This window comes from Bufo bufo, chromosome 4 (assembly GCF_905171765.1).
Source record: "Bufo bufo chromosome 4, aBufBuf1.1, whole genome shotgun sequence".
NCBI classification, from domain to species: Eukaryota; Metazoa; Chordata; class Amphibia; order Anura; family Bufonidae; genus Bufo; species Bufo bufo.
The window spans coordinates 609,150,992-609,175,262 of record NC_053392.1 but is presented as its reverse complement, the minus strand read 5'-3'; the positions used below and the strand labels follow the sequence as shown (position 1 = coordinate 609,175,262).

The following is a 24,271-nucleotide window of genomic DNA, read 5'->3' as shown; positions in this document are numbered from 1 at the left end:
GACTTAAGGGTGTTTATGACTTTCTCTGATATCCCTCTGCTTTTTAGGATTTCGCGTTCAGGATCCAGACCGATAGTCTGAAAAGACCTGGATTCTGGTGAAGAATTGGACCCTGAGAGATAATGTCCTCCCGTGGGGGGATTATCCAGGGTTCTTCCAGAGCTAGTTCTTTTAACACTGGGAACCAATTCCTTTTTGTCCAGTACGGGACAACCAGTATTACTGTTACTGGGTCCGATCTTATTTTCTGCAGCACCCTGGGTATTAATGGCCAAGGGGGGAAGGCATAGGCTAGATCTCAAGACCACCTGACTAAAAATGCGTCTGTCGCCCAAGGGTTGTCTCTTGGGTTTAGGGAACAAAAGGGATGGACCTTTGCGTTCTTTTTTTAAGCAAACAGGTCTATCTTGGGGGTCCCCCACCTCCTGGTAATCTGCTCGAATACGATTGAGTTTAGGGCCCATTCCCCCGGATCTATGGTTACTCTGCTGAGAAAATCCGCCTGTATGTTTTCTGTACCCTTTAGATGGATAGCAGTGATGGATAGAACGTTCTTTTCCGCCCAGGAGAATATTTTTTCTGCCAATTCCTTTAAGCCTGATGATCGTGTGCCCCCCTGATGTTTCAGGTATGCTACGGCTGTTACGTTGTCCGAGAGGATTTTTAGGTGTTTTCCGGAGACCCTGTCCTGTGACACCTTCAGCACCTCCCAGATTGCCCTCAATTCTCTGTGATTTGAGGAACATTTTCTCATGGCGTCCGACCAAGTGCCCTGGTAATTTATCGAGCCTATTTTTGCTCCCCATCCTGTACCACTTGCATCCGTGTTTATTTGAATCTCCGGATCTTTTACCCAGGGTACACCCTTTTGCAGGTTTTCCTCTTTCATCCACCATTTTAAATCTGATTTTACCTGACTCGGGATGGGGATTTTTTTCTCTAGAGAGCACTGTCACTTGTCCCAAATTCTCAGGATCCAAGATTGGAGAATCCTGGTGTGGGCCTGAGACCAAGACACCGCTGTTATGCAGGAGGTCATTGTGCCTAGGAGGCTCATGGCATTGCGAATGGAGCACTGGGATTGACTTCGGAATTTTTGTGTTTTTTCTATAAACGACGTAACTTTTTCCCGAGGGAGGGATGTCACCTGGGAGACCAAGTCCAGTATTACCCCCAGAAATTTCATTTTGGTTGAGGGGATTAAACTTGATTTTTTCAGGTTTATTACCCACCCCAGGTCTGAAAACCTGTGCATCAGGTCTCTGGTAATGCTGGTTGTCTCCTGCTCCGAGGGTCCCAGGACCAGAAAGTCGTCCAAGTATGGGAAAATTTTTATCCCTTCTGCTCTCAGAGGGGATATCATTTCTACTACTAGTTTTGTGAATACCCTTGGAGCAGATGAGATTCCAAAGGGTAACACAATGAACTGGAAGTGTCTTACAACTCCTGAGCTGTCCACTAGGGCAAACCTGAGGAATTTTTGCGATGATCTGTTCATGGGGACGTGATAGTACGCGTCTTTTAAATCTATGGATGTCATGAAGTCTCCTGTTCTGATCAGGGGAATGATGGATGTTACAGATTCCATCCTGAATTTCCTGTATGCGACCACTTTGTTTAATCCTTTTAGATTTATAATAGTGCGGAAGGTACCATCTGGTTTTTGTACCAGAAATAGACTGGAATAATAACCCCTTCCTCTTTCTGAACTTGGGACTTCTGTCACAACGCCTGAGTCTATAAGTTGCAGGATACCCTGCCAGATTTTTTCTATTATTTTTGCGCTGTGAGAGGTTATTTTGAACCTCTTTGGAGGGACTGAGGAAAATTCTATCCGGTAGCCATCCCGAATTATATTTAGGGCCCATGGATTTTTTGTAATGGACTCCCACTGGGACAGAAAATTCTGCAGTCTTCCCCCTACTCTAGCGTCATTGTTTATCTTTATTTTGGGGGTTAAGAAGGAAACCTCTGCCTTTTCCCCCCTTCTGGTAACTCCACCTACCCCCCTTTCCTTTGCCCCTATAGGGTCTAGTTTGGGAGTTGGAGGAACGAAAGGGCTTCTTTTTGGTCTCTTCCGGGAACCCCTTTTTTTTGTCTGCAGCCTTTTCCAGGATAGAGTCTAATACGGGTCCAAAAACGTATTCCCCAGAAAACGCTATGGAGCATAGTTTTGCTTTTGATGCTCTATCCCCTCCCCAGGCTTTCATCCACAAAGCTCTCCTTGCGGAATTGGTGAGGGCCACATCCTTAGCGGCGAACCTCACCGATTCCGCCGAGGCATCCGCCAAGAAGGCCGTGGCAGATTTGAGGAGTGGGATAGAGCTCAATATTTCCTCCCTAGAAGTCTTGTTTTTGATATGTTCTTCTAGTTCGTTAAGCCAAAAACACATAGATCTTGCGACCGATGTTGCGGCTATGTTGGTTTTGACCCCAAACATAGCTGTCTCCCAGGATTTCTTTAGGAGAGAGTCGGCTTTCCTTTCCATTGGGTCCTGTAGTTGTGAAGAGTCCTCAAATGGGAGGGAAGTCTTCTTAACTACTTTCGCCACTTGGATGTCAATTTTGGGGGTCTCGTTAAATAATTTGACGTCCGCTGGATCAAACAACAACCGGTTTCTGAATTCCCGAGATACCCCTAGTCTCCTCTCGGGGTCAGTCCACTCGTCTAAGATCATGTCCTTTAAATTTTCATTCATTGGGAAAACTTTTAACTTTTTTGCTCTGAGTCCCCCGAACATCTCATCTAAGACGGACCTTGGTTTTTTCACCTCCTCAATCCCCATGGTTGCTCTGACAGCTCCCAATAGCTCCTCCATATCCTCGGAAGAAAAGAAATATTTTTTATTATCTTCCATTATCTCCCCCTCTGATAGAACGTCAAAGTCCACATTCTGTCCAGAGGTGGAGGCCCCCTCGTCCATAATCTCCGAAACAGAGGAGGATGGGGCGGATAATCTAGGTTTTTTTGCAGCAGGAGGTGTAGACGGGGCTGATCTGAGGGAGGCCAAAGAGGACTTAATTTCGTTCTGAATAAGCGTTTTGACCTCGGACAAAATTGACGGCTGCTCCTCTTTTATAAGGTCTTTTATGCAGCTCTGGCAGAGCTTCTTTTTATAATTCTCGGGAAGCTTCTTATTACAAGTTGCACATCTTTGAACTGTAGACCTTGTTCTGGGCTCTTTAACTCCCTATGAAAGAGAGGAGCAGCCAGGTATCAATAGACAAAACAGCAAGTAAGTCAAAAAAAGATACATCATTTTGTCTTTCCCCACAGGGGAACTCACTGTTGGAGTAGCCGAGGGAGTTTCATTGTCCATCTGGGCTGTAGAGGAGTCCGGGGCTTCAGGAGCAGACATTAGTGCTGTATGCGCCAGGAGGAAGATCGGTGCCACTGCCTGTTTGAATCTGCCGCCACGAGTAGTCAGTCCGGCGTCTGACGTCACCGCCGTGCGGCCGATCTAAGCTCCGCCCCTTCCGGCCTAAGCTCCGCCCCTTTCGCCTCCAGCCGCCGGGAGCAGAGAGTAATGCTGAGGCTTCCTGTCGGCGTTCAGCATGCTGCTTCCCTGCGGTCAGCTTCCTCAACATAGGGAAGGGGGACCGCACTGTGGGGAGGGATACAGGCTCCTGGTACAGAAGCGAGATCGGCTCCATATGAATCCCCTGCCCAGCTTTGGACCAGACCGTAGGAGGGCAGGGGACGAGGACGGAATCCTCAGGTATTTTATAAAATAATAAACTTTTTCTTCACCTCCACCAGGAGGGCTCTCTGTGTGGTTGACCCCGTAGGGACAGGAAACACTGAGGGTGAGTGTGGGTGGTGGCCTTTTAAACTCTGTGTGTTCCTGCCCCTACAGAGGTCAAGGGTCAATCTCATAGTAGAGCCGTCATGGTGGACGAAATGGAAATCATGTTTTTCTTGAAGGATGCAGACTTCTTCCTGTACCACTGCTTGAAGAAGGTGTCTTCCAGAAACTGGCAGTAGGACTGGGAGTTGAGCTTGACTCCATCCTCAACCCGAAAAGGCCCCACAAGCTCATCTTTGATGATACCAGCCCAAACCAGTACTCCACCTCCACCTTGCTGGTGTCTGAGTCGGACTGGAGCTCTCTGCCCTTTACCAATCCAGCCACGGGCCCATCCATCTGGCCCATCAAGACTCACTCTCATTTTATCAGTCCATAAAACCTTAGAAAAATCAGTCTTGAGATATTTCTTGGCCCAGTCTTGACGTTTCAGCTTGTGTGTCTTGTTCAGTGGTGGTCGTCTTTCAGCCTTTCTTACCTTGGCCATGTCTCTGAGTATTGCACACCTTGTGCTTTTGGGCACTCCAGTGATGTTGCAGCTCTGAAATATGGCCAAACTGGTGGCAAGTGGCATCTTGGCAGCTGCACGCTTGACTTTTCTCAGTTCATGGGCAGTTATTTTGCGCCTTGGTTTTTCCACACGCTTCTTGCGACCCTGTTGACTATTTTGAATGAAACGCTTGATTGTTCGATGATCACGCTTCAGAAGCTTTGCAATTTTAAGAGTGCTGCATCCCTCTGCAAGATATCTCACTATTTTTGACTTTTCTGAGCCTGTCAAGTCCTTCTTTTGACCCATTTTGCCAAAGGAAAGGAAGTTGCCTAATAATTATGCACACCTAATATAGGGTGTTGATGTCATTAGATCACACCCCTTCTCATTACAGAGATGCACATCACCTAATATGCTTAATTGGTAGTAGGCTTTCGAGCCTATACAGCTTGGAGTAAGACAACATGCATAAAGAGGATGATGTGGTCAAAATACTCATTTGCCTAATAATTCTGCACACGGTGTATATTCCACTTGTATGTTCATCTTTCTCCCCATTTTCCCTTTTTCTTCTGATGAGTGACAACGCGTTTCGGAGTCAATATACTCATTTTTCAAGTCTAAAACATCACAAAATTAAAAGTTTTTTTTTTGTGCAAGAATAAGTTATATATATACACATAAATTTATAAATAAATATACACACAAAAGTCAATAAATACGTGGTTGGGAGGGGTTAAAATTGTACACGTATGGATGTATATAATAAAATGAAGGCAGAAAATAAATATTAAAAATAATAAAGAGTGAATGTATATATATATATATATATATATATATATATATATATATATATATATATATATATATATACACATACACACATACACATGACCCTGCATCTACAGTCGTGGCCAAAAGTTTTGAGAACTACATAAATATTGGAAAAGTTGCTGCTTAAGTTTTTATAATAGCAATTTGCATATACTCCAGAATGTTATGAAGAGTGATCAGATGAATTGCATAGTCCTTCTTTGCCATGAAAATGAACTTAATCCCAAAAAATCCCCGGCTCCAGTGGCGGATTACAATAGGGACGTTCGGGTCGGCAGCCCCCGGCCCAGCGCCGACCTGAACGCCCACATACTGCGGCGGGGAACAGGAGCGCATAGCTCCCTGTCCCGTCGCCTATCACCGCCGTAGGCCTGAGGCCTATGCGGTAGTGAAATCCCGGCGCAGGCGTGCGTGATGACGTCATCACGCGCCTGTGCCGGGACATAGCACATTGACGTGTGCACGCCTGCCTCATCCCGCCTTCGTCTGCGATCAAGTGCCTGGCCCTGGACGGTGAGTATTTAGCTTTTCATTTTTTTTCCCCATTTTTTATTTTTTTATTTCATGTGCCTACTTATGGGGACATGTGGGGGACGACACACAGAGGAGGACATATTAGGGAAGAGACCTCAAGTACATGGGAGGGGGAATGTGGGGCTAAATTATTATGGGAGCCGGACTACTATGTGGGGGCAAATTACTATATGGGGCAGTGTGTGGGCAAATTATTATGTGGGAGCAGTGTGGGGGAAATTGCTATGTGGGGGCAGTGTGGGGTAATTGCTATGTGGGGGCAGTGTGGGGTAATTGCTATGTGAGGACAGTTTGGGGGCAAATTACTATGTGGGGGCAGTGTGGGGGAAACTATTGTGTGGGAGCAGTGTGGGGGAAATTGCTATGTGGGGACAGTGTGGGGGAAATTACTATATGGGGCAGTGTGGGGGAAATTACTATGTGGGGGCAGTGTGGGGGAAATTACTATATGGGCGCAGTGTGGGGGAAATTACTATATGGGGCAGTGTGGGGGAAATTACTATGTGGGGACAGTGTGGGGGAAATTAATATATGGGGCAGTGTGGGGGAAATTACTATATGGGGCAGTGTGGGGGAAATTACTATGTGGGGACAGTGTGGGGGAAATTACTATATGGGGCAGTGTGGGGGAAATTACTATATGGGGCAGTGTGGGGGAAATTACTATATGGGGGCAGTGTGGGGGAAATTACTATATGGGGGCAGTGTGGGGGAAATTACTATATGGGGGCAGTGTGGGGGAAATTACTATATGGGGGCAGTGTGGGGGAAATTACTATATGGGGTGTTGCTATTAAGGAGGCACTGTAGGGGAAATTCTATTATTTTTGGGGACACTATACAGGGATTATTGCCTGGAGCACAATATAGGGTGTTATTATTACTGGGGGTCTCTAGGGGACATTATAATTGCTGTGGACACTATAGGGACATTTGGGGTAATTTATCAAACTGGTGTAAAGTAGAACTGGCTTAGTTGCCCATAGCAGCCAATCAGGTTCCACCTTTCATATTTGACAGCTCTTTTGGAAATCCAGTTCTACTTTACACCAGTTTGATAAATGACTCCAATTATGTCTATTAGGGTCACTATTTTTTAAAGGGCTTCTGTCACCCCACTAAACCATTTTTTTTTTTGCTTACTTATAATCCCCACACTGCGATTTTTGCATACATAATCAAATTAATAATTTTGGTCCTGTAGATTTTGTTTAAAACATGCTTTTAAAATATGCAAATTACCTTGCTACCAGCAAGTAGGGCGGCTACTTGCTGGTAGCAGCCGCATCCTCCGATCCTAATGACACCCCCTCCGCATTGTGATTGACAGGGCCAGGGAACGGAATCGTTCTCTGCTGGCCCTGCCTGTTAGCATTCAAAATCGCTCCATCCTCAATGCGCCTGTGCCGGGTGTAGATGTGACGTCATCGGCGCAGGCGCATTGAGGATGGAGACAGGTACGGCCGCGGCGCAGGCGCCAGATTTTGAATGCTAACCGGCAGTAAGCAAAAAAAAAAAAAAAAAGGTTTAGTGGGGTGACAGAAGCCCTTTAAGCAGTATAGTACCTTGGACATTGGGGAGCAAAACGGGCACAGTATTGGGGGTGGCAGGATGACACTGTGGGGACACCAGGATGAGGAGGTTGATGGAAAAAAATTTAGAAATCTAACGTGTCTGTTACAAACTGTACAGACGAGATGCGGCTGAAAGAATTTGCCATGGTGGTCTGGGTCAAATGGAGAAGAGGGAAGAGAAGGTCTACATGACAGGAGATGTCACTGGATGTAAGAGGTATGTGGTGCTGTATTCTCCGCCATGTCTTTTTTATTATAATTATATATATTTTAAATTTGGCAACCAAATTTTTCAGTTTAGGACCCAATTTGGGGTATTTTTTTTTTGTCTGAAGAGGTCATATGGCCTAAGAAGAGACTGTGGCGCTCATGACGCACCGCAGCCTCTTCATACGAAAATAAACAAAACTAAAATGGAGGGGGGGGGGGGGCCCCCCCCAAGTTGGTTAGACAGCCCCGGGCCTATCATGCACTTAATCCGCCCCTGCCCGGCTCCATAGTCTACTGGACTGAGGTAGACGCCATTATTAACCAAGTTTCCCTTTACAGAAGATCAGACTAAGAATACCAGGAGACGGGATGTACAAGAATATAATATTTATTACAGATCAGGAGAAGAGATCCCGGGTCATGGAGCCGTCATCAGTATCATGGAGGACAGACGCTGGTTACTGGAGACACATGGACATAGGTCTGAGGAAGACTCCTCCTGGTCAGCTGGAGATCAGGGCAACGGCAACCTCATTGAGGAACTTGTCACAGGCCGACTTGTCCACATCTGGGAAATGTTTGACGATGACCTCCAGGAGACAACCACACAGCAGCTGGGGATGGATGATGGGAGTCAGTGCACGCTCAACACTACAACAATTCTTATAAGGTAGGGGGGGGGGGGGTTAATTATAGCTGCTTCACCCACCCAGAAGGGGCTCCACTGTTGTCCTTTGGTTCTGCAGTTCAGCACCATTGACAGTAATCAAGAAGGAACTGCAATACCAGATATAACCATGGACAAGAGTGGCGCCATTTTCAGCAGAGTTTCTGATCCCCACTGGACAGATCATCTCCTCACCTTGATGGTGTCCACACTGAGCTTCAGCTTGTTGGTGTGCATCTCCCGCAGTGTGGCCAAGTTCTCCTGCAGATTCCCATAGTGGCTGAGGGCATCATTAATGGCGTGGATGATCTTCCCTCCATGTGTCTTCAGATCCTGACTGCCGGGGGTCACGTCCATATGAGTGAAGTGGGACTTGGTGTCTGGATGCTGCTGGAAGAGACTGAGGAAGTGAAGATCCAGTGTTACATGGGGTAAAGACACTGTTGTCCTATATACCATGGAAATTAGAGGTCAGGACAGTAGAGGGGGCTACAAACAAAACAGGAGCAACTTTAAGGATGGCTGAGTATTAGGTAAAGATGGCTACCTTCATTCAGAAGCAGCACCACACCTGTCTGTAATTATAGTTTAGATCCATTGAAGTGAACAGGACTGAACTGCAGTATCACACACGGCCTGTAGACAGGGGTGGCACTGTTTAACAGAAACAGCCATGTTTTACTAATCCTGTGCAACCCTTTTTCTTCCTCCTTGGTTCTATTCCCATGGTATAACACTAAAGGGGTTTTGCAGGATTAGCATTGACAGCACCACTCTCACCCACAGGATGCGTCTGGTACTGCAGCTCAGCCACAATAACAATGCAATAAGAGAACTTATGGACAAACTGCTCTCTGGACACGCAGTGTTACTAGATTACAGTTTCTCATGTCACAGGAAGATTCCAAACAAATCTGACACATTGTTGCATGTAGTGCAGGGGGCGGAGCACCAGGTGTAACAATGTATCAGCTCCTCCTTCCCAGCCCCTTGTAGCAGTGACTATCTGGCTCTGCCGCTCACCTCTCCATGGCTTCACATCCAATCTTCTCAGCGTCAGCGTCAATCTTCACAAACAAGGGCTCCAAAGCCGCCTTCTCAGCATCTGATAGCGCCATCCTGGGATGTGACGCTCCAGCACAAGGGCCAATCTGCACTGAGGGGCCCCAGACTCCATCATCACCTTTATATAGGGAGGAATGGCTGCTGATCCAGAACACCTGGGGCCCTACAGGAGAGCCTGACAACCTGGCCTGGCTGACAACTCCTGGACTGGAGTGCAGACACAATCAGCCGGCGGCTCTTGTAGACTTCCTTTCATCTGAGAAGACGCTCGTGTGTATTAGCTCAGGTCTCCGTGCTGATCAAATGTGCGCAATGATTACACGTGACCGGAAAACGCACAATGATGTCACCTGTAAAGTATTCGTATGTGATCACATGACGCTGTGCGCACACGTGTGATGTAACATGTCTCTGATATCCAATGCAATTGGTAATTTCTCTATTAATATGACATGTGATGTACGTCTATGGGACACATATCATTACACGTGTACAGTACATGTGGTATCATACATGTGATCGCAGTGACATGGACCCCCAGCCAATCGTGCCACTCTTGTTATTAACCCTTTCATGATATGACATCACTACTGTCTCATTGGAGGTGTCAGAACACATTCATGGTTGTCAGCTCGGCTGACAGGTATCTAGTATTTGGTGCTATTCACACAATGTGGTCAGATCGCAGTTTATTGAGATTCTCACCACGTTTTTTGCATAAAAAGTGCCATTTTGCAGAAATGTTGAAGTAATAAATGCGTTGTGTGAACTGACCCTTCTTGCCAGCCATGTGTTATAGGGTAATGTCCGCATGGGATGGATACTGCTGGTTAGAGATGAGCGAATTTCATATTTTAGTTCACTCCGTTTGTTGGTTAAAGGTGAATTGCGTTATGGAGTCAGTTACCGCGGACCATAACGCAATTCTATGACGGAATGCATGTAAGGCCTGTATGGTCCCATCAGAATTGGAGCAACGGAGCGAGGCGCAGACATTAGCGAAGTGCATCCTGACTTGGGGAAGGGGGGGAGTACGAAGGCAGGAAGGGGTTAATTTTATGGGAGACTCGGTTCTGGAGTCTGATTGGTGGGAAGGGGGGGTGCGGTATTAGCTTTTTTTTTGCGGGCTGTATATAAATTGTTACAGGGGTGGGACGTGCAGTAGTGTTCGGGGAGACCTGCGAGTTGCTAGATACGCGTGAGTAGTGACAGGTAGTGTAGTTGCAATAATGTCTTCCTTAGAGGAGTTGCTGGCGGCGGTTAGGGCAGCTGCAGAACAGCATGGTTCTGCATGGCTGGAGAGGAATTTTCAGGCGTTTTGGAGGCGCAGGCTGTGCCGACAGTGAGGAGCAGGACCCGGAGATCTGTGCCACTGGACAGACTGAGCCCTGAGGCGACAGAGCTGGGGACATGGGCTGCTAGATGGCCGCTAGCACATCTGCAGTACCCAGGTCCCATAGCTCTCCGCGCTTTTATTGTGTTAAAAAACCGTTTTGAGTGATATGCAAATTACCTGATATGAGTCCTGTAGCCGGAGATGAGTCAAGCGTCAAGGAGCCCAGCACCGCCCCGCGTCCTCCGAATCTCCTCCTTGCCGGCTGACGTCACAGAGCTGGAGCGCCGAAATCTCGCGATGCGCGAGCTAGCGCATGCGCAGTGTCGGCATCATGTTCATTCCCTGTGCTGGCATCAGCCTCAGGGAACAAACTGCGCATGCGCTAGCTCGTGCATCGCGAGATTTCGGCGCTCCAGCTCTGTGACGTCAGCCGGCAAGGAGGAGATTCGGAGGACGCGGGGCGGTGCTGGGCTCCTTTCCGCTTGACTCATCTCCGGCTACAGGACTCATATCAGGTAATTTGCATATCACTCAAAACGGTTTTTTAACACAATAAAAGCGCGGAGAGCTGTGGGACCTGGGTACTGCAGATGTGCTAGTGGCCATCTAGCAGCCCATGTCCCCAGCTCTATGCACAAAATCATGGTGACAGGTTCGCTTTAAGGAGCCCCATCAGGGACTCTCCGCTGTAGTCGGTCGGCGCTGAAAAGGTTACGGCCGGCCATCGCAGCGGGAGGAATCCTGCACAGCGTCGAGCACCTGCAGGGGAGGGACGGGCTAGCCCCCGTATCCTGTCTTCTTCACGGCGGGCGGGGGTCGTGGAGCGGCGATACCATCGCAGAATGTCCCATTGGAGGAGCGGGCGCATCGGGCCTTACCTGTAGCGGCGAGCGGGAGCCCGGCCGGGAGGTTGGCGGCGGTTGCGGCCTCACTGACCAGTGGTGAGGGCCTGCCAGCGAGGATGGTGACCGGGTCGGAGCGGGTGGCGCCGCGGCCTGTATCTGCGGGCCGGCGGCGGTCTTCTCCCTGCCATGGAGTGAGCAGGACGAACGCAACAGCGACACCAGCGGTGAGGCCTGGTACTGCAGGCAGGAGGACAAGGGGAGGAGCGCTGGCTGTGGGAGCCGGTTTAGCTCTGCCCACAGTGCAGCAGGTAGAGCCAGCAGCATCTGGAAGACACAGGTCGGCTCTTGGCTGTCAGGCCAGGGAGTCTGTTTCCCGGGATTTCGAGGAGGAGGCCAGGGATGTTCGGGGACGGCGGCCACATGACGGTGGGCTTTAGGACAGCGAACCAGCGGAGCCGCGACCTCGTCTTTCGGACGTCGACGGGGGTATTCTGCTTGAACAGTCGCTGGAAGAAGGGGAAATTATTCAGGAAGAGTGGGAAGCGGACGATCGAGTGGTGGACAGAAAAGACACCTGTCCGACGACGTCTTCATCACCGGTCGGAGCTACGCCGAGTGGAGTGTCAGCGCGGTCTGTGGCTGCTGGGTGGATGCCCCAGGGTCAGCCAGGTGAGAGGACGACGAGTCAGGATCATGTGTTGGGTGGGGTCACATCTGTTCAGCTGTGCAGGACTGGGTCGAAGGGTTTAGCGCAGGAATTGTTGTCGGGCATGTTGTCATTATTGTCGCGTTTGGGGTCAGGGGCAGTCACATCTCCAGCAGCAGTATGGGCTTCTGCGCCGGCGGTGGGGGCTGGGGAGTGAGCTAGTATGGCTTCATTGCTTCCATTAGAAAAGTTTGATTTGGATAGGGTGAAGCCGGAGGAGAGCAAAAGAGAGGAGGAGGAGAAGCGGCGGTATAGACTTATACCGCACACTTTTTCTAATTGGCTGCAGGCTTTCGCTATTTTAGCAAGTGCAGTTGGCGAAAAGACGCCCGAACACTGTTCGGCGCTTTTTTCGCTATATGGATGCTGTGGGGGAGGCGTACCGGACGTACGGGGGGGGGGTGGCTTGGCTCCGGTATGATGAGCAGTTCCGCCAGAGGAAGGCGGTCCGGCCCGGCATTCGGTGGGACCACAAAGACATTAGCCTTTGGATGCGGCTGATGGCGGCTCCAAAAGGGAGTAATCAGCCCTTTCGGGGTGCGGCCAGGGGTTCCTTGGCGGCAGATTCCAATAGTGGGGGAAAAAGGGGATGCTGTTGGCAATTCAATGAAGGGTATTGTAGGTATTTGGCTGATTGCCGGTTCAAGCATGAATGCTCAGGTTGCGGAGGTGCCCACAGCTTGTCGCGGTGTTTAAGGCGCGGGAAAGGCAAGGGATACGAGGCTGGGCAGAAGTGTGGGGGGGGGGGTGACTCCGGTGAGGGTGGACGAGATGGAGCCGTTTCTAAGGATCTATCCAAATATGGAGGCGGCAGAGTTTTTGTTATCTGGTTTTAGGGATGGTTTTAAGATCCCGTGTGTTTCAGAGGGTATAGGTGTTTCGGCTCGCAACTTGTCTTCCGCGTTGCAACGTCCGGAGGTGGTTGAGGACAAGATTGCGAAAGAAGTGGCTGCTGGGAGGATTGCTGGTCCGTTTGCGGAGTGTCCGTTGCAGGGTTTGTGGGTTTCACCGTTGGGGTTGGTCCCAAAGAAGGAGCCAAACAAATATCGGCTTATTCATATTCTGTCATTTCCTGTGGGGGGTTCAGTAAACAATGGTATTGACGACGAGTTGTGTTCTGTGTCGTACACGTCGTTTGATGAGGCGGTGCGGTGGGTGCGCCGTTTCGGGCAGGGGACTCTGTCGGCGAATACGGATATTGAGGCAGCGTTTCGTTTACTGCCCATTCATCCGGATAGTTTTAATTTGTTGGGTTTTAAATGGGTTGGGCAATTTTATGTGGACTGTTGTTTGCCGATGGGCTGTGCTATTTCGTGTTCTTTGTTCGAAAAGTTTACTTTTTTGGAATGGGTGGTGAAGCGAGAAGCGGGTTGGAATTCAGTGTTGCACTATCTTGATGATTTTTTGTTTTTGGGGCCAGCAGGGTCGAGGGTCTGTTCGGTGTTACTGCACACTATGGAGTGGGTGACGGCCAGGTTTGGGGTGCCGTTAGCGCCGGGAAAAAACGGAGGGGCCGGCTACCTCTGGCGAGGTAGCATTCTTGAGTAAAGCAAAGAAGGTGCAGTTACGTAGTGTGCAGTCGGTTTTGGGTAAACTGAATTTTGCTTGCAGGATTTTGCCTATGGGCCGGGTGTTTTGTAGGCGCTTGGCCATGGCTACAGCGGGTGTGAAGGTGCCTTTTCATTTTGTACGACTGTCTGCTGAGGTGCGGGCGGATTTAGTAGTTTGGGACCGTTTTTTGTGCGAATTTAACGGTCGTTCAGTGTGGATGGAGGAACCGATTTTCAATGTAGACCTAGAGCTGTTTACGGACGCGTCGGGTTCTTGTGGTTATGGTGCATTTTGTCAAGGGCAATAGAGTGCAGGTCCGTGGCCAGAGGAATGGGCAGTGGCCGGTTTTCTGGGTAATTTAGTGTTGTTAGAATTATCCCGATTGTGTTGGCAACTGAGTTGTGGGGCGATTTGTTAAGGAATAAACGGGTGCGTTTTTGTTGTGATAATTTGGGAGTGGTGCAAGCAGTTAACAGTCAGTCGGCCAATTCGCCCCCGGTGTTGCGCTTGCTTAGGCATTTGGTTCTTAAAGGTTTAAGATTAAATGCGTGCTTTGTAGCGGTGCATGTTCCTGGCGTTAATAATTCAATTGCGGATTCACTTTCTCGTTTTCAGTAGGATCGTTTTCGCAGATTGGCGCCGAGCGTGGACGCGACGGGTCTGCCTTGTCCTCAGTGGCTCTGGAGAGTGGCCTTGGGGTGTCATCAGATCTGATCAGGCGGTCCGTGAGTAGGAGTACGTGGTCAGCTTATTCGTCTGTGTGGTCTCAATGGGAACAGTTAGGCCTCTTTCACACGGGCGTTGCGGGAAAATGTGCGGGTGCGTTACGGGAACACCCGCGATTTTTCCGCGCGAGTGCGAAACATTGTAATGCGTTTTGCACTCGCGTGAGAAAAATCGTGCGTGTTTGGTACCCAAACCCGAACTTCTTCACAGAAGTTCGGGCTTGGGATCGGTGTTCTGTAGATTGTATTATTTTCCCTTATAACATGGTTATATGGGAAAATAATAGCATTCTGAATACAGAATGCATAGTAAACTAGCGCTGGAGGGGTAAAAAAAAATAAAAAATAAATGTAACTCACCTTAGTCCACTTGATCGCGTAGCCCGGCATCTCCTTCTGTCTTCATCTGATCTGTGTGCAGCAATAGGACCTGTGGTGACGTCACTACGGTCATCACATGATCTTTTACCATGGTGATGGATCATGTGATGACCAGAATGACGTCACCACAGGTCCTATTGCTGCACAGAGATCAGATGAAGACAGAAGGAGATGCCGGGCTACGCGATCAAGTGGACTAAGGTGAGTTCAATTATTTTTTATTTTTTTTAACCCCTCCAGCGATGTTTTACTATGCATTCTGTATTCAGAATGCTATTATTTTCCCTTATAACCATGTTATAAGGGAAAATAATAATGATCGGGTCTCCATCCCGATCGTCTCCTAGCAACCGTTCGTGAAAATCGCACCGCATCCGCACTTGCTTGCGGATGCTTGCGATTTTCACGCAACCCCATTCATTTCTATGGGGCCTGCGTTACGTGAAAAACGCACAAAGAGGAGCATGCTGCGATTTTCACGCAACGCACAAGTGATGCGTGAAAATCACTGCTCATGTGAACAGCCCCATAGAAATGAATGGGTCGGTATTCAGTGCGGGTGCAATGCGTTCACCTCCCGCATCGCATCCGCATGGAATACTCACCCGTGTGAAAGGGGCCTTAGTGGATCGGGGTGGCGTGGTAGTGGAGGACTTGCATTTGTTACTGGTTTATTTTGTGGGAATGTCTTATAGTTCGGGTGTTTCTTTCTCTGTTGCTGCTAAAAGGGTTGCGGCGGTGGCGTTCTGGTTGTGTATGTGCGGTTTGGCTGATGTGTCCAGAAGTTTTTTGGTTCGCGAGGCGTTGAAGGGTTATAGACGCAGTGTAGTGAGGACAAACACTCGTCGTTCAGTTTCTTTTTCGGTGTTGCAGGTCTTGTGGGAGGAGGTTGGTGTGGTGTGTAAGTCTGGGTATGAGGTTTGTTTGATTCGAGCCGCGTTTTCTTTGGCCTTTTTTAGTGCTTTTAGGGTCTCCGAGTTGGTAGCAAGCAGTCGTGCGCGAGGTAGGGGTTTGTTGCATGAGGACATACGTTTTAGTGATGAAGGTGTTCGATGTGTGTTGCGTAGGTCAAAAACTGACCAGGAAGGTAGAGGAGTGGCCATTTTGTTGCACCCTTTGTGTGGGTCAGTGCTTTGCCCGGTACGTTGTGTGGAAGAGTTTTGTCTATGCGGCCGAACGTTGGGGGGTCTTTGGTAATGCACCAGGATGGAACGGCCTTGTCTCGTTTCCAGTTTGTTGCGGTGTTTAGGAAGTGTTTAGCTGCGGCCGGTTATCCGGCCAGGGAGTTTGCGTCTCATTCCTTTCGGATAGGCGCGGCGACTGAGGCGGCCAGGTGGGGTTTAGGGGATGAGGCTATTAAGCGGATTGGCCGTTGGGAATCGGCGTGTTTTTCGGAAGTATGTTCGTCCTCACATGTTATAAGGATTGTTTTTTTTTACTGTACTGTGTTTAAGTCATGATGTCATTTGTATTAGTTGCATGTTAAGGCATAGTTTTAATTTATTTATTTACAGGGTCCTCATCGTGCTTGGCGTGGATTCTGGGACATTTCTATGTTCACTGGGGTGCGTTGCGAGCCGACGTGCGGAGAAATGGAAGGCAATTGGGGTTCCAGCCTGAGAAGTTGCAAGTACGGTGGATAGGTTTGCGCGGTCTCTTGTGGGGTGTTACCTGAGTTCCATGCCTCTGCGTTGTTGGATAGGCCTCCCGACATTTTGGTCGGGGGTAACGATTTAGGTGTTCGGCGGTCTAGAGATGTGATTTGGGATATCAAGCTGGACCTGTTGCGGTTGTTATGCGATTTTCCGGATCTGTTGGTAGTCTGGTCTGACGTGGTGGCTCGGAGGTCATGGCGATTTGCGAGGTCGGTGGATCGTATTAACAGGGCGCGGGCGAAGCTGAACAAGGAAGTCGGGCGTTTTGTTCGTCGTCAGGGTGGCTTTGCGGTGCGGCATAGGGAATTGGAGGCTGCCTCGCCTCAATTCTTGAGGGCCGATGGTGTGCATTTGAATGACGTGGGTACGGATATGTGGGCCTTAGGGATCCAAGAGGGCTTGGAAACAGCCCTGAGGGTGTGGCAGGACGTCCATAGGTGAGGTGTCACCTACAGGGAGTGCAGAATTATTAGGCAAGTTGTATTTTTGAGGATTAATTTTATTATTGAACAACAACCATGTTCTCAATGAACCCAAAAAACTCATTAATATCAAAGCTGAATATTTTTGGAAGTAGTTTTTAGTTTGTTTTTAGTTTTAGCTATTTTAGGGGGATATCTGTGTGTGCAGGTGACTATTACTGTGCATAATTATTAGGCAACTTAACAAAAAACAAATATATACCCATTTCAATTATTTATTTTTACCAGTGAAACCAATATAACATCTCAACATTCACAAATATACATTTCTGACATTCAAAAACAAAACAAAAACAAATCAGTGACCAATATAGCCACCTTTCTTTGCAAGGACACTCAAAAGCCTGCCATCCATGGATTCTGTCAGTGTTTTGATCTGTTCACCATCAACATTGCGTGCAGCAGCAACCACAGCCTCCCAGACACTGTTCAGAGAGGTGTACTGTTTTCCCTCCTTGTAAATCTCACATTTGATGATGGGCCACAGGTTCTCAATGGGGTTCAGATCAGGTGAACAAGGAGGCCATGTCATTAGATTTTCTTCTTTTATACCCTTTCTTGCCAGCCACGCTGTGGAGTACTTGGACGCGTGTGATGGAGCATTGTCCTGCATGAAAATCATGTTTTTCTTGAAGGATGCAGACTTCTTCCTGTACCACTGCTTGAAGAAGGTGTCTTCCAGAAACTGGCAGTAGGACTGGGAGTTGAGCTTGACTCCATCCTCAACCCGAAAAGGCCCCACAAGCTCATCTTTGATGATACCAGCCCAAACCAGTACTCCACCTCCACCTCCAGTCGGACTGGAGCTCTCTGCCCTTTACCAATCCAGCCACGGGCCCATCCATCTGGCCCATCAAGACTCACTCTCATTTCATCAGTCCATAAAACCTTAGAAAAATCAGTCTTGAGATATTTCTTGGCCCAGTCTTGACGTTTCAGCTTGTGTGTCTTGTTCAGTGGTGGTCGTCTTTCAGCCTTTCTTACCTTGGCCATGTCTCTGAGTATTGCACACCTTGTGCTTTTGGGCACTCCAGTGATGTTGCAGCTCTGAAATATGGCCAAACTGGTGGCAAGTGGCATCTTGGCAGCTGCACGCTTGACTTTTCTCAGTTCATGGGCAGTTATTTTGCGCCTTGGTTTTTCCACACGCTTCTTGCGACCCTGTTGACTATTTTGAATGAAACGCTTGATTGTTCGATGATCACGCTTCAGAAGCTTTGCAATTTTAAGAGTGCTGCATCCCTCTGCAAGATATCTCACTATTTTTGACTTTTCTGAGCCTGTCAAGTCCTTCTTTTGACCCATTTTGCCAAAGGAAAGGAAGTTGCCTAATAATTATGCACACCTGATATAGGGTGTTGATGTCATTAGACCACACCCCTTCTCATTACAGAGATGCACATCACCTAATATGCTTAATTGGTAGTAGGCTTTCGAGCCTATACAGCTTGGAGTAAGACAACATGCATAAAGAGGATGATGTGGTCAAAATACTCATTTGCCTAATAATTCTGCACGCAGTGTATGTTCGTTTGTGGCAGGTTGATAGAGTGAAGCCGGTTTCAGAGTGTTAATTCTGGGGGGGGGGGGAGGGTATTTGTGGGGTAGGTAGGGCAGCTGGCTGAAGTAATCTTACATCCCAATAAGTCATTGACTTATGATTTGGTAGCCGAAAGCAGGAGTGGATACAAAACACAGAAGACATGCAAATATTCCATTCACATGTCATCTTTGTTTTGGATCCACTCCTGTTTTATTGGCTTTACTAATACTGATGGATTACTGACCAAATGCTGACCGAGTGAAGGCGGATGTTCCACAGACAGGATCCGTTTTTTGGGGGTTATTGTTCTGACGGATCAGAGGAAGGACAAAATAATCAGTGACGTCAACACAAACTTACTGCTGACACCCTCTCCACTCTGTCGAGGGCTCTACTTGTATAAGCGTTTAATAGAACAGGTTCTGTAGACATCTATGTGGAATCAGCTGCTGACGGTGTAAAAGGAGTGCGCTTCTTCTTGGCGCTAACATCGACCTGTAAGGCTGAGTTCAAACTTGAGTTATTTGGTCAGTTTTGGCCCCGTAACTGCCCAAATAAGTGAAGTGTGCAGTGATTCTAAGGCCCCTTTCACACAAGCGAGAATTCGGCGCGGGTGCAATGTGTGATGCGAACGCATTGCGCCCACACGGAATTCGGACCCATTCATTTATATGGGTCTGTGTACATGAGCGGTGGTTTTCACACATCACTTTTGCGTTGCGTGAAAATCACAGCATGTTCTATATTCTGCGATTTTCAAGCAACGCTGGCCCCATAGAAGTGAATGGGGCTGCGCGAAAATCGCATCCACAAGCAAGTGCGGAGGCGATGCGATTTTCTCGGATGGTTGCTAAGAGATGTTGTTTGTGAACATTCCGTTTTTTATCACGCGCGTGCAAAAGCAGTAAATCGCATTGCACCCACGCGATAAAAACTGAACGCGATTGCAACGCATCTGGATATAATCCGGACACGCTCACCTGCAAGGGGCCTAAGAGCGACACCTGTCATCTGCATGTCATACTGACTCACAGTATTACACCCTGTTCCAAATTATTATGCAAATTATTATGCAAATGTCACAAAGATAAAATATTTCGTTTTTCAGTTTAACTCATGGATGGCATTGTGTCTCAGGGCTCTTTTGATCACGGAAAACAATCTCGGACACCTGTGATAATTAGATTGGCAGGTGAGCCCAATTTAAGGAAAAACTACTAAACGAGTGTGTTCCACATTATTAAGGGCTCTTTCACACTTGCGTTGTCCGGATCCGGCGTGCACTCCACTTGCCGGAATTACACATCGGATCCGGAAAAACGCAAGTGAACTGAAAGCATTTGAAGACGCATCCGTCTTCAAAATGCGTTCAGTGTTACTATGGCACCCAGGACGCTATTAAAGTCCTGGTTGCCATAGTAGTAGTGGGGAGCGGGGGAGCGGGGGAGCGGTATACTTACAGTCCGTGCGGCTCCCGGGGAGCTCCAGAATGACGTCAGAGCGCCCCATGCACATGGATGACGTGTCCATGTGATCACGTCATCCATGCGCCTGGGGTGCCCTGACGTCACTCTGAAGCGCCCTGGGAGCCGCACGGACGGTAAGTATACTGCTCCCCCGCTCCCCACTACACTTTACCATGGCAACCAGGACTTTAGCGTCCCGGCAGCCATGGTAACCATTCAGAAAAAGCTAAACGTCGGATCCGGCAATGCGCTGAAACGACGTTTAGCTTAAGGCCGGATCCGGATCAATGCCTTTCAATGGGCATTAATTCCGGATCCGGCCTTGCGGCAAGTGTTCCGGATTTTTGGCTGGAGCAAAAAGCGCAGCATGCTGCGGTATTTTCTCCGGCCAACAAACGTTCCGTTCCGGAACTGAAGACATCCTGATGCATCCTGAACGGATTTCTCTCCATTCAGAATGCATTAGGACAAAACTGATCAGGATTCTTCCGGCATAGAGCCCCGACGACGGAACTCTATGCCGGAACACAACAACGCAAGTGTGAAAGAGTCCTAAGCAGAGCACCATTTTCAAGCAATATGGGAAGAAAAAGGATCTCTGCTGCCGAAAAGAGTGAAATAGTTCGATGCCTTGGTCAAGGTATGAAAATATTAGATATTTCACGAAAAACTTAAGTGAGATCATCGCTAGTGATGAGCGGCAGGGGTCATATTCGAATTTGCGATATTTCGCTAATATTTTGTCGAATATTCGGTGAATATTCGCGAATTCAAATATTGGTTATATGCTACTATTTTTTTACTCGAAAAATGGACATGGTAATGATCGCGTAATATGCAAATTTTCCTAATGCGACTTTTTATCGCAAATTTTTCAATTGCCGAGCAAAAACATGATTCCTCCCTGCTTCTTGCTTGTGGGCCAATGAGTCCTAGCACTATATTGAATATATAAATTTTTTCAAATATTCCTAATATTCTAAAACAAGAATATATAGCAATATAGCGAATATTCGGGGAAAAAAAACGAATGTAGAGCAATTTTGCTAATAATCTTTTTTTTTTAATAGTTGTAATTGTTTTCCAATCTGAACTTCTGAACTATTAGACAAAGAAGATTATAGCACTATATTAGCTATATTGCTCTATATTCGTTTTTTTTTAAATATTCGCTATATTGCTATATATTCTTGTTTTAGAATATTACGAATATTCGAAAAAAATATATATTTGATATAGTGCCATATATTCGTTTTTTAGAATATTCCTCATTTTTCCCATTTAAAGTCATGATTCCTCCCTGCTTCTTGCTTGTGGGCCAATGAGTCATTGGCCCACAAGTAAGAAGCAGGGAGGAATCATGTTTTTACTCGGCAATTGAAAAATTTGCTGTAAAAATTTGCAATAAAAAAAATCTCGAATATTCGAAATTACGAATATATATCACTATATTCTAAATATTTTCAAAGTACCTATATTCGCGCTAAAAATTTGCAATTCGAATATTCGTGATCAACACTAATCATCGCGCTATTATGAGATTTGTGGCTTATTCAGAGCACAGACAGGTTCGTGCAGATAGAGGCACATCGAGGAAGGTTTCTGCCAGATCCATGCATCGGATCAAGAGATCAGCTGCTAAAATACCATTACATCGCAGCAAACAGATATTTGAAGCTGCTGGTGCCTCTGGAGTCCCACGGACATCAAGGTGTAGAGTCCTCCAGAGTCTTGCAACTGTGCATAAACCTTCTATTTGGCCACCACTAACCAATGCTCACAAGCAGAAACTGCTCCACTGGGCAGAAAAATACATGAAGACTAATTTTCAATCAGTCCTGTTCCCTGATGAGTGCCGTGCAACCCTGGATGGTCCAGATGGATGGAGTAGTGGATGGTTGGTGAGGGGCCACCCTGTTCCAAAAAGGCTGCGACGTCAGCAAGGCGGTGGTGGAGTCATGTTTTGGGCCGGACCCATGGGAAGAGAGCTGGTCGGCCCCTTTAGGGTCCCCCGAAGGTGTAAAGATGACCTCTGCAAAGTATGTGGCGTTTCTGACTGACCGCTTTCTTCCCTGGTACAGAAGGAAGAACTATGCTTTCCGTAATAAGATCATCTTCATGAATGACAATGCTGCAAAGAATAACTCTGCATCAATGGCTGCTATGGGGATAAAAGGAGAGAAGGTCATGGTGTGGCCTCCATCCTCCCCTGACCTCAATCCTATTGAGAACCTTTGGAGCATCCTCAAGCAGAAACTGTCCAAAAACTCACAAGTTTAATGCATGCAAGACTTGTGAAGCTGCTATCAAATAAGGGGTCCTATGTTAAAATGTAACGTGACCTGTTAAAATGTTTAAAAAGTTAAAATGTTGTTAAAAGTTTGATTGAAATAGCTTATGATTTCAGTAAATATGCTGCAAACACAACAAATGACCATTTTCAGTTCTTTACAACCTATAAAGTGTTTTCAAACTTACTGTGCGTAATAATTTGGAACAGTTCATTGTAAGTTTTTTAATGTAAAAAAATAAATAATGTTATCATTAAAAGGTTTGTTCAATAAATTTGAATTGTACTCTTAACCCCTTAGGGACACAGCCTTATTTCACCTTAAGGACCAGGCCATTTTTTGCTAATCTGACCAGTGTCACTTTAAGTGGTGATAACTTTAAAACACTTTGACTTATCCAGGCCATTCTGAGATAGTTTTTTCGTCACATATTGTACTTCATGACACTGGTAAAATAAAGTAAAAAAATATATATTTTTATTTATAAAAAAAAATACCAAATTTACCAAAAATTTGTAAAAAATTGCAAATTTCCAAGTTTTAATTTCTCTACTTCTATAATACATAGTAATACCTACAAAAATAGTTGTTACTTTGCATTCCCCATATGTCTACTTCATGTTTGGATCATTTTGAAGTTTAGAAGCAAATCTTGAAATTTTTCTGAAATTTTCAAAAACCCACTTTTTAGTGACCAGTTCAGGTCTGAAGTCACTTTGTGAGGCTCACATAATAGAAACCACCCAAAATTCTAGAAACTACACCCCCTCAAGGTATTCAAAACTGATTTTACAAACGTTGTTAACCCTTTAGGTGTTCCACAAGAGTTAATGGCAAATGGTGATAAAATTTCAGAATATAGATTTTTTGGCAAATTTTCCATTTTAATCCATTTTGTCTAGTAACAAAGCAAGGGTTAACAGCCAAACAAAATGCTATATTTATTGCCCCGATTCTGTAGTTTTCAGAAACACCCCATATGTGGCCGTAAACTACTGTACGGGCACACAGTAGGGCGTAGAGGGAAAGGTGCGCAGTATGGTTTTTGGAAGCCAGATTTTGCTGGACTGGTTTTTTGACACCATGTCCCATTTGAAGCCCCCCCTAATGCACCCCTAGAGTAGAAACTCCAAAAAAGTGACCCCATTTTATAAACTACGGGATAGGGTGGCAGTATTGTTGGTACTAGTTTAGGGTACATATGATTTTTGGTTGCTCTATATTACACTTTTTGTGCGGCAAGGTAACAAGAAATAGCTTTTTTGGCACCGTTTTTTTTTTTTGTTATTTACAACATTCATCTGACAGGTTAGATCATGTGGTAATTTTATAGAGCAGGTTGTCACAGACGCGTCAATACCTAATATGTATACAATTTTTTATTTATGTAAGTTTTACACAATGATTTTATTTTTGAAACAAAAAAAATGTTTTAGTGTCTCCATAGTCTAAGAGCCATAGTTTGTTCAGTTTTTGGGTGATTATCTTAAGTAGGGTCTAATTTTTTGTGGGATGAGATGACGGTTTGATTGGCACTATTTTGGGGTGCATATGCTATTACACTTTTTGTGACGTAAGATGACAAAAAATGGCTTTTTTTTACACCATTTTTATTTTTATTTTTTTACGGTGGTCACCTGAGGGGTTAGATCATGTGATATTTTTATAGAGCCGGTCGATATGGACTCGGCGATACCTAATATGTATACTTTTTATTTATGTAATTTTTACACAATGATTTCATTTTTGAAACAAAAAATTATTTTTTTGTGTTTCCATAGTCTAAGAGCCATATTTTTTTCAGTTTTTGGGCGATTATCTTGGGTAGGGTATGATTTTTGCGGGATGAGATGACGGTTTGATTGGTACTATTTTGGCATACATGCAACTTTTTTGATCACTTTTATTACCTTTTTGGGGAAGTAAGGTGGGCAAAATTTCAATTTTCTCATAGTTTTTATTTTTTTATTTTTATGGCGTTCACCGTGCGGGGAAAGTAACATGATCGTTTTATAGATCAGGTCGTTACGGACGCGGCGATACCTAATATGTGTAGTGTATTTTATTTTTTTAATTTTTATTCAGTGATAAATGTGTTTTTTTTTTT

General features: G+C 46.4%; 1 protein-coding gene across 1 annotated transcript; it reads right to left on the bottom strand.

Annotated features, from left to right (window-relative positions):
- Positions 1-7,809: 7,809 nt before the first annotated feature.
- On the bottom strand, positions 7,810-9,236 carry LOC120999641 (hemoglobin heart muscle subunit alpha-type-like). The gene is made up of 3 exons (XM_040430619.1): positions 9,142-9,236; positions 8,314-8,518; positions 7,810-8,065 (listed from the first exon to the last, which is right to left on the bottom strand). Exons 1-3 carry the CDS (start codon positions 9,234-9,236, stop codon positions 7,955-7,957), a joined length of 411 nt encoding a protein of 136 aa, XP_040286553.1. The 3' UTR covers positions 7,810-7,954.
- Positions 9,237-24,271: the final 15,035 nt, after the last annotated feature.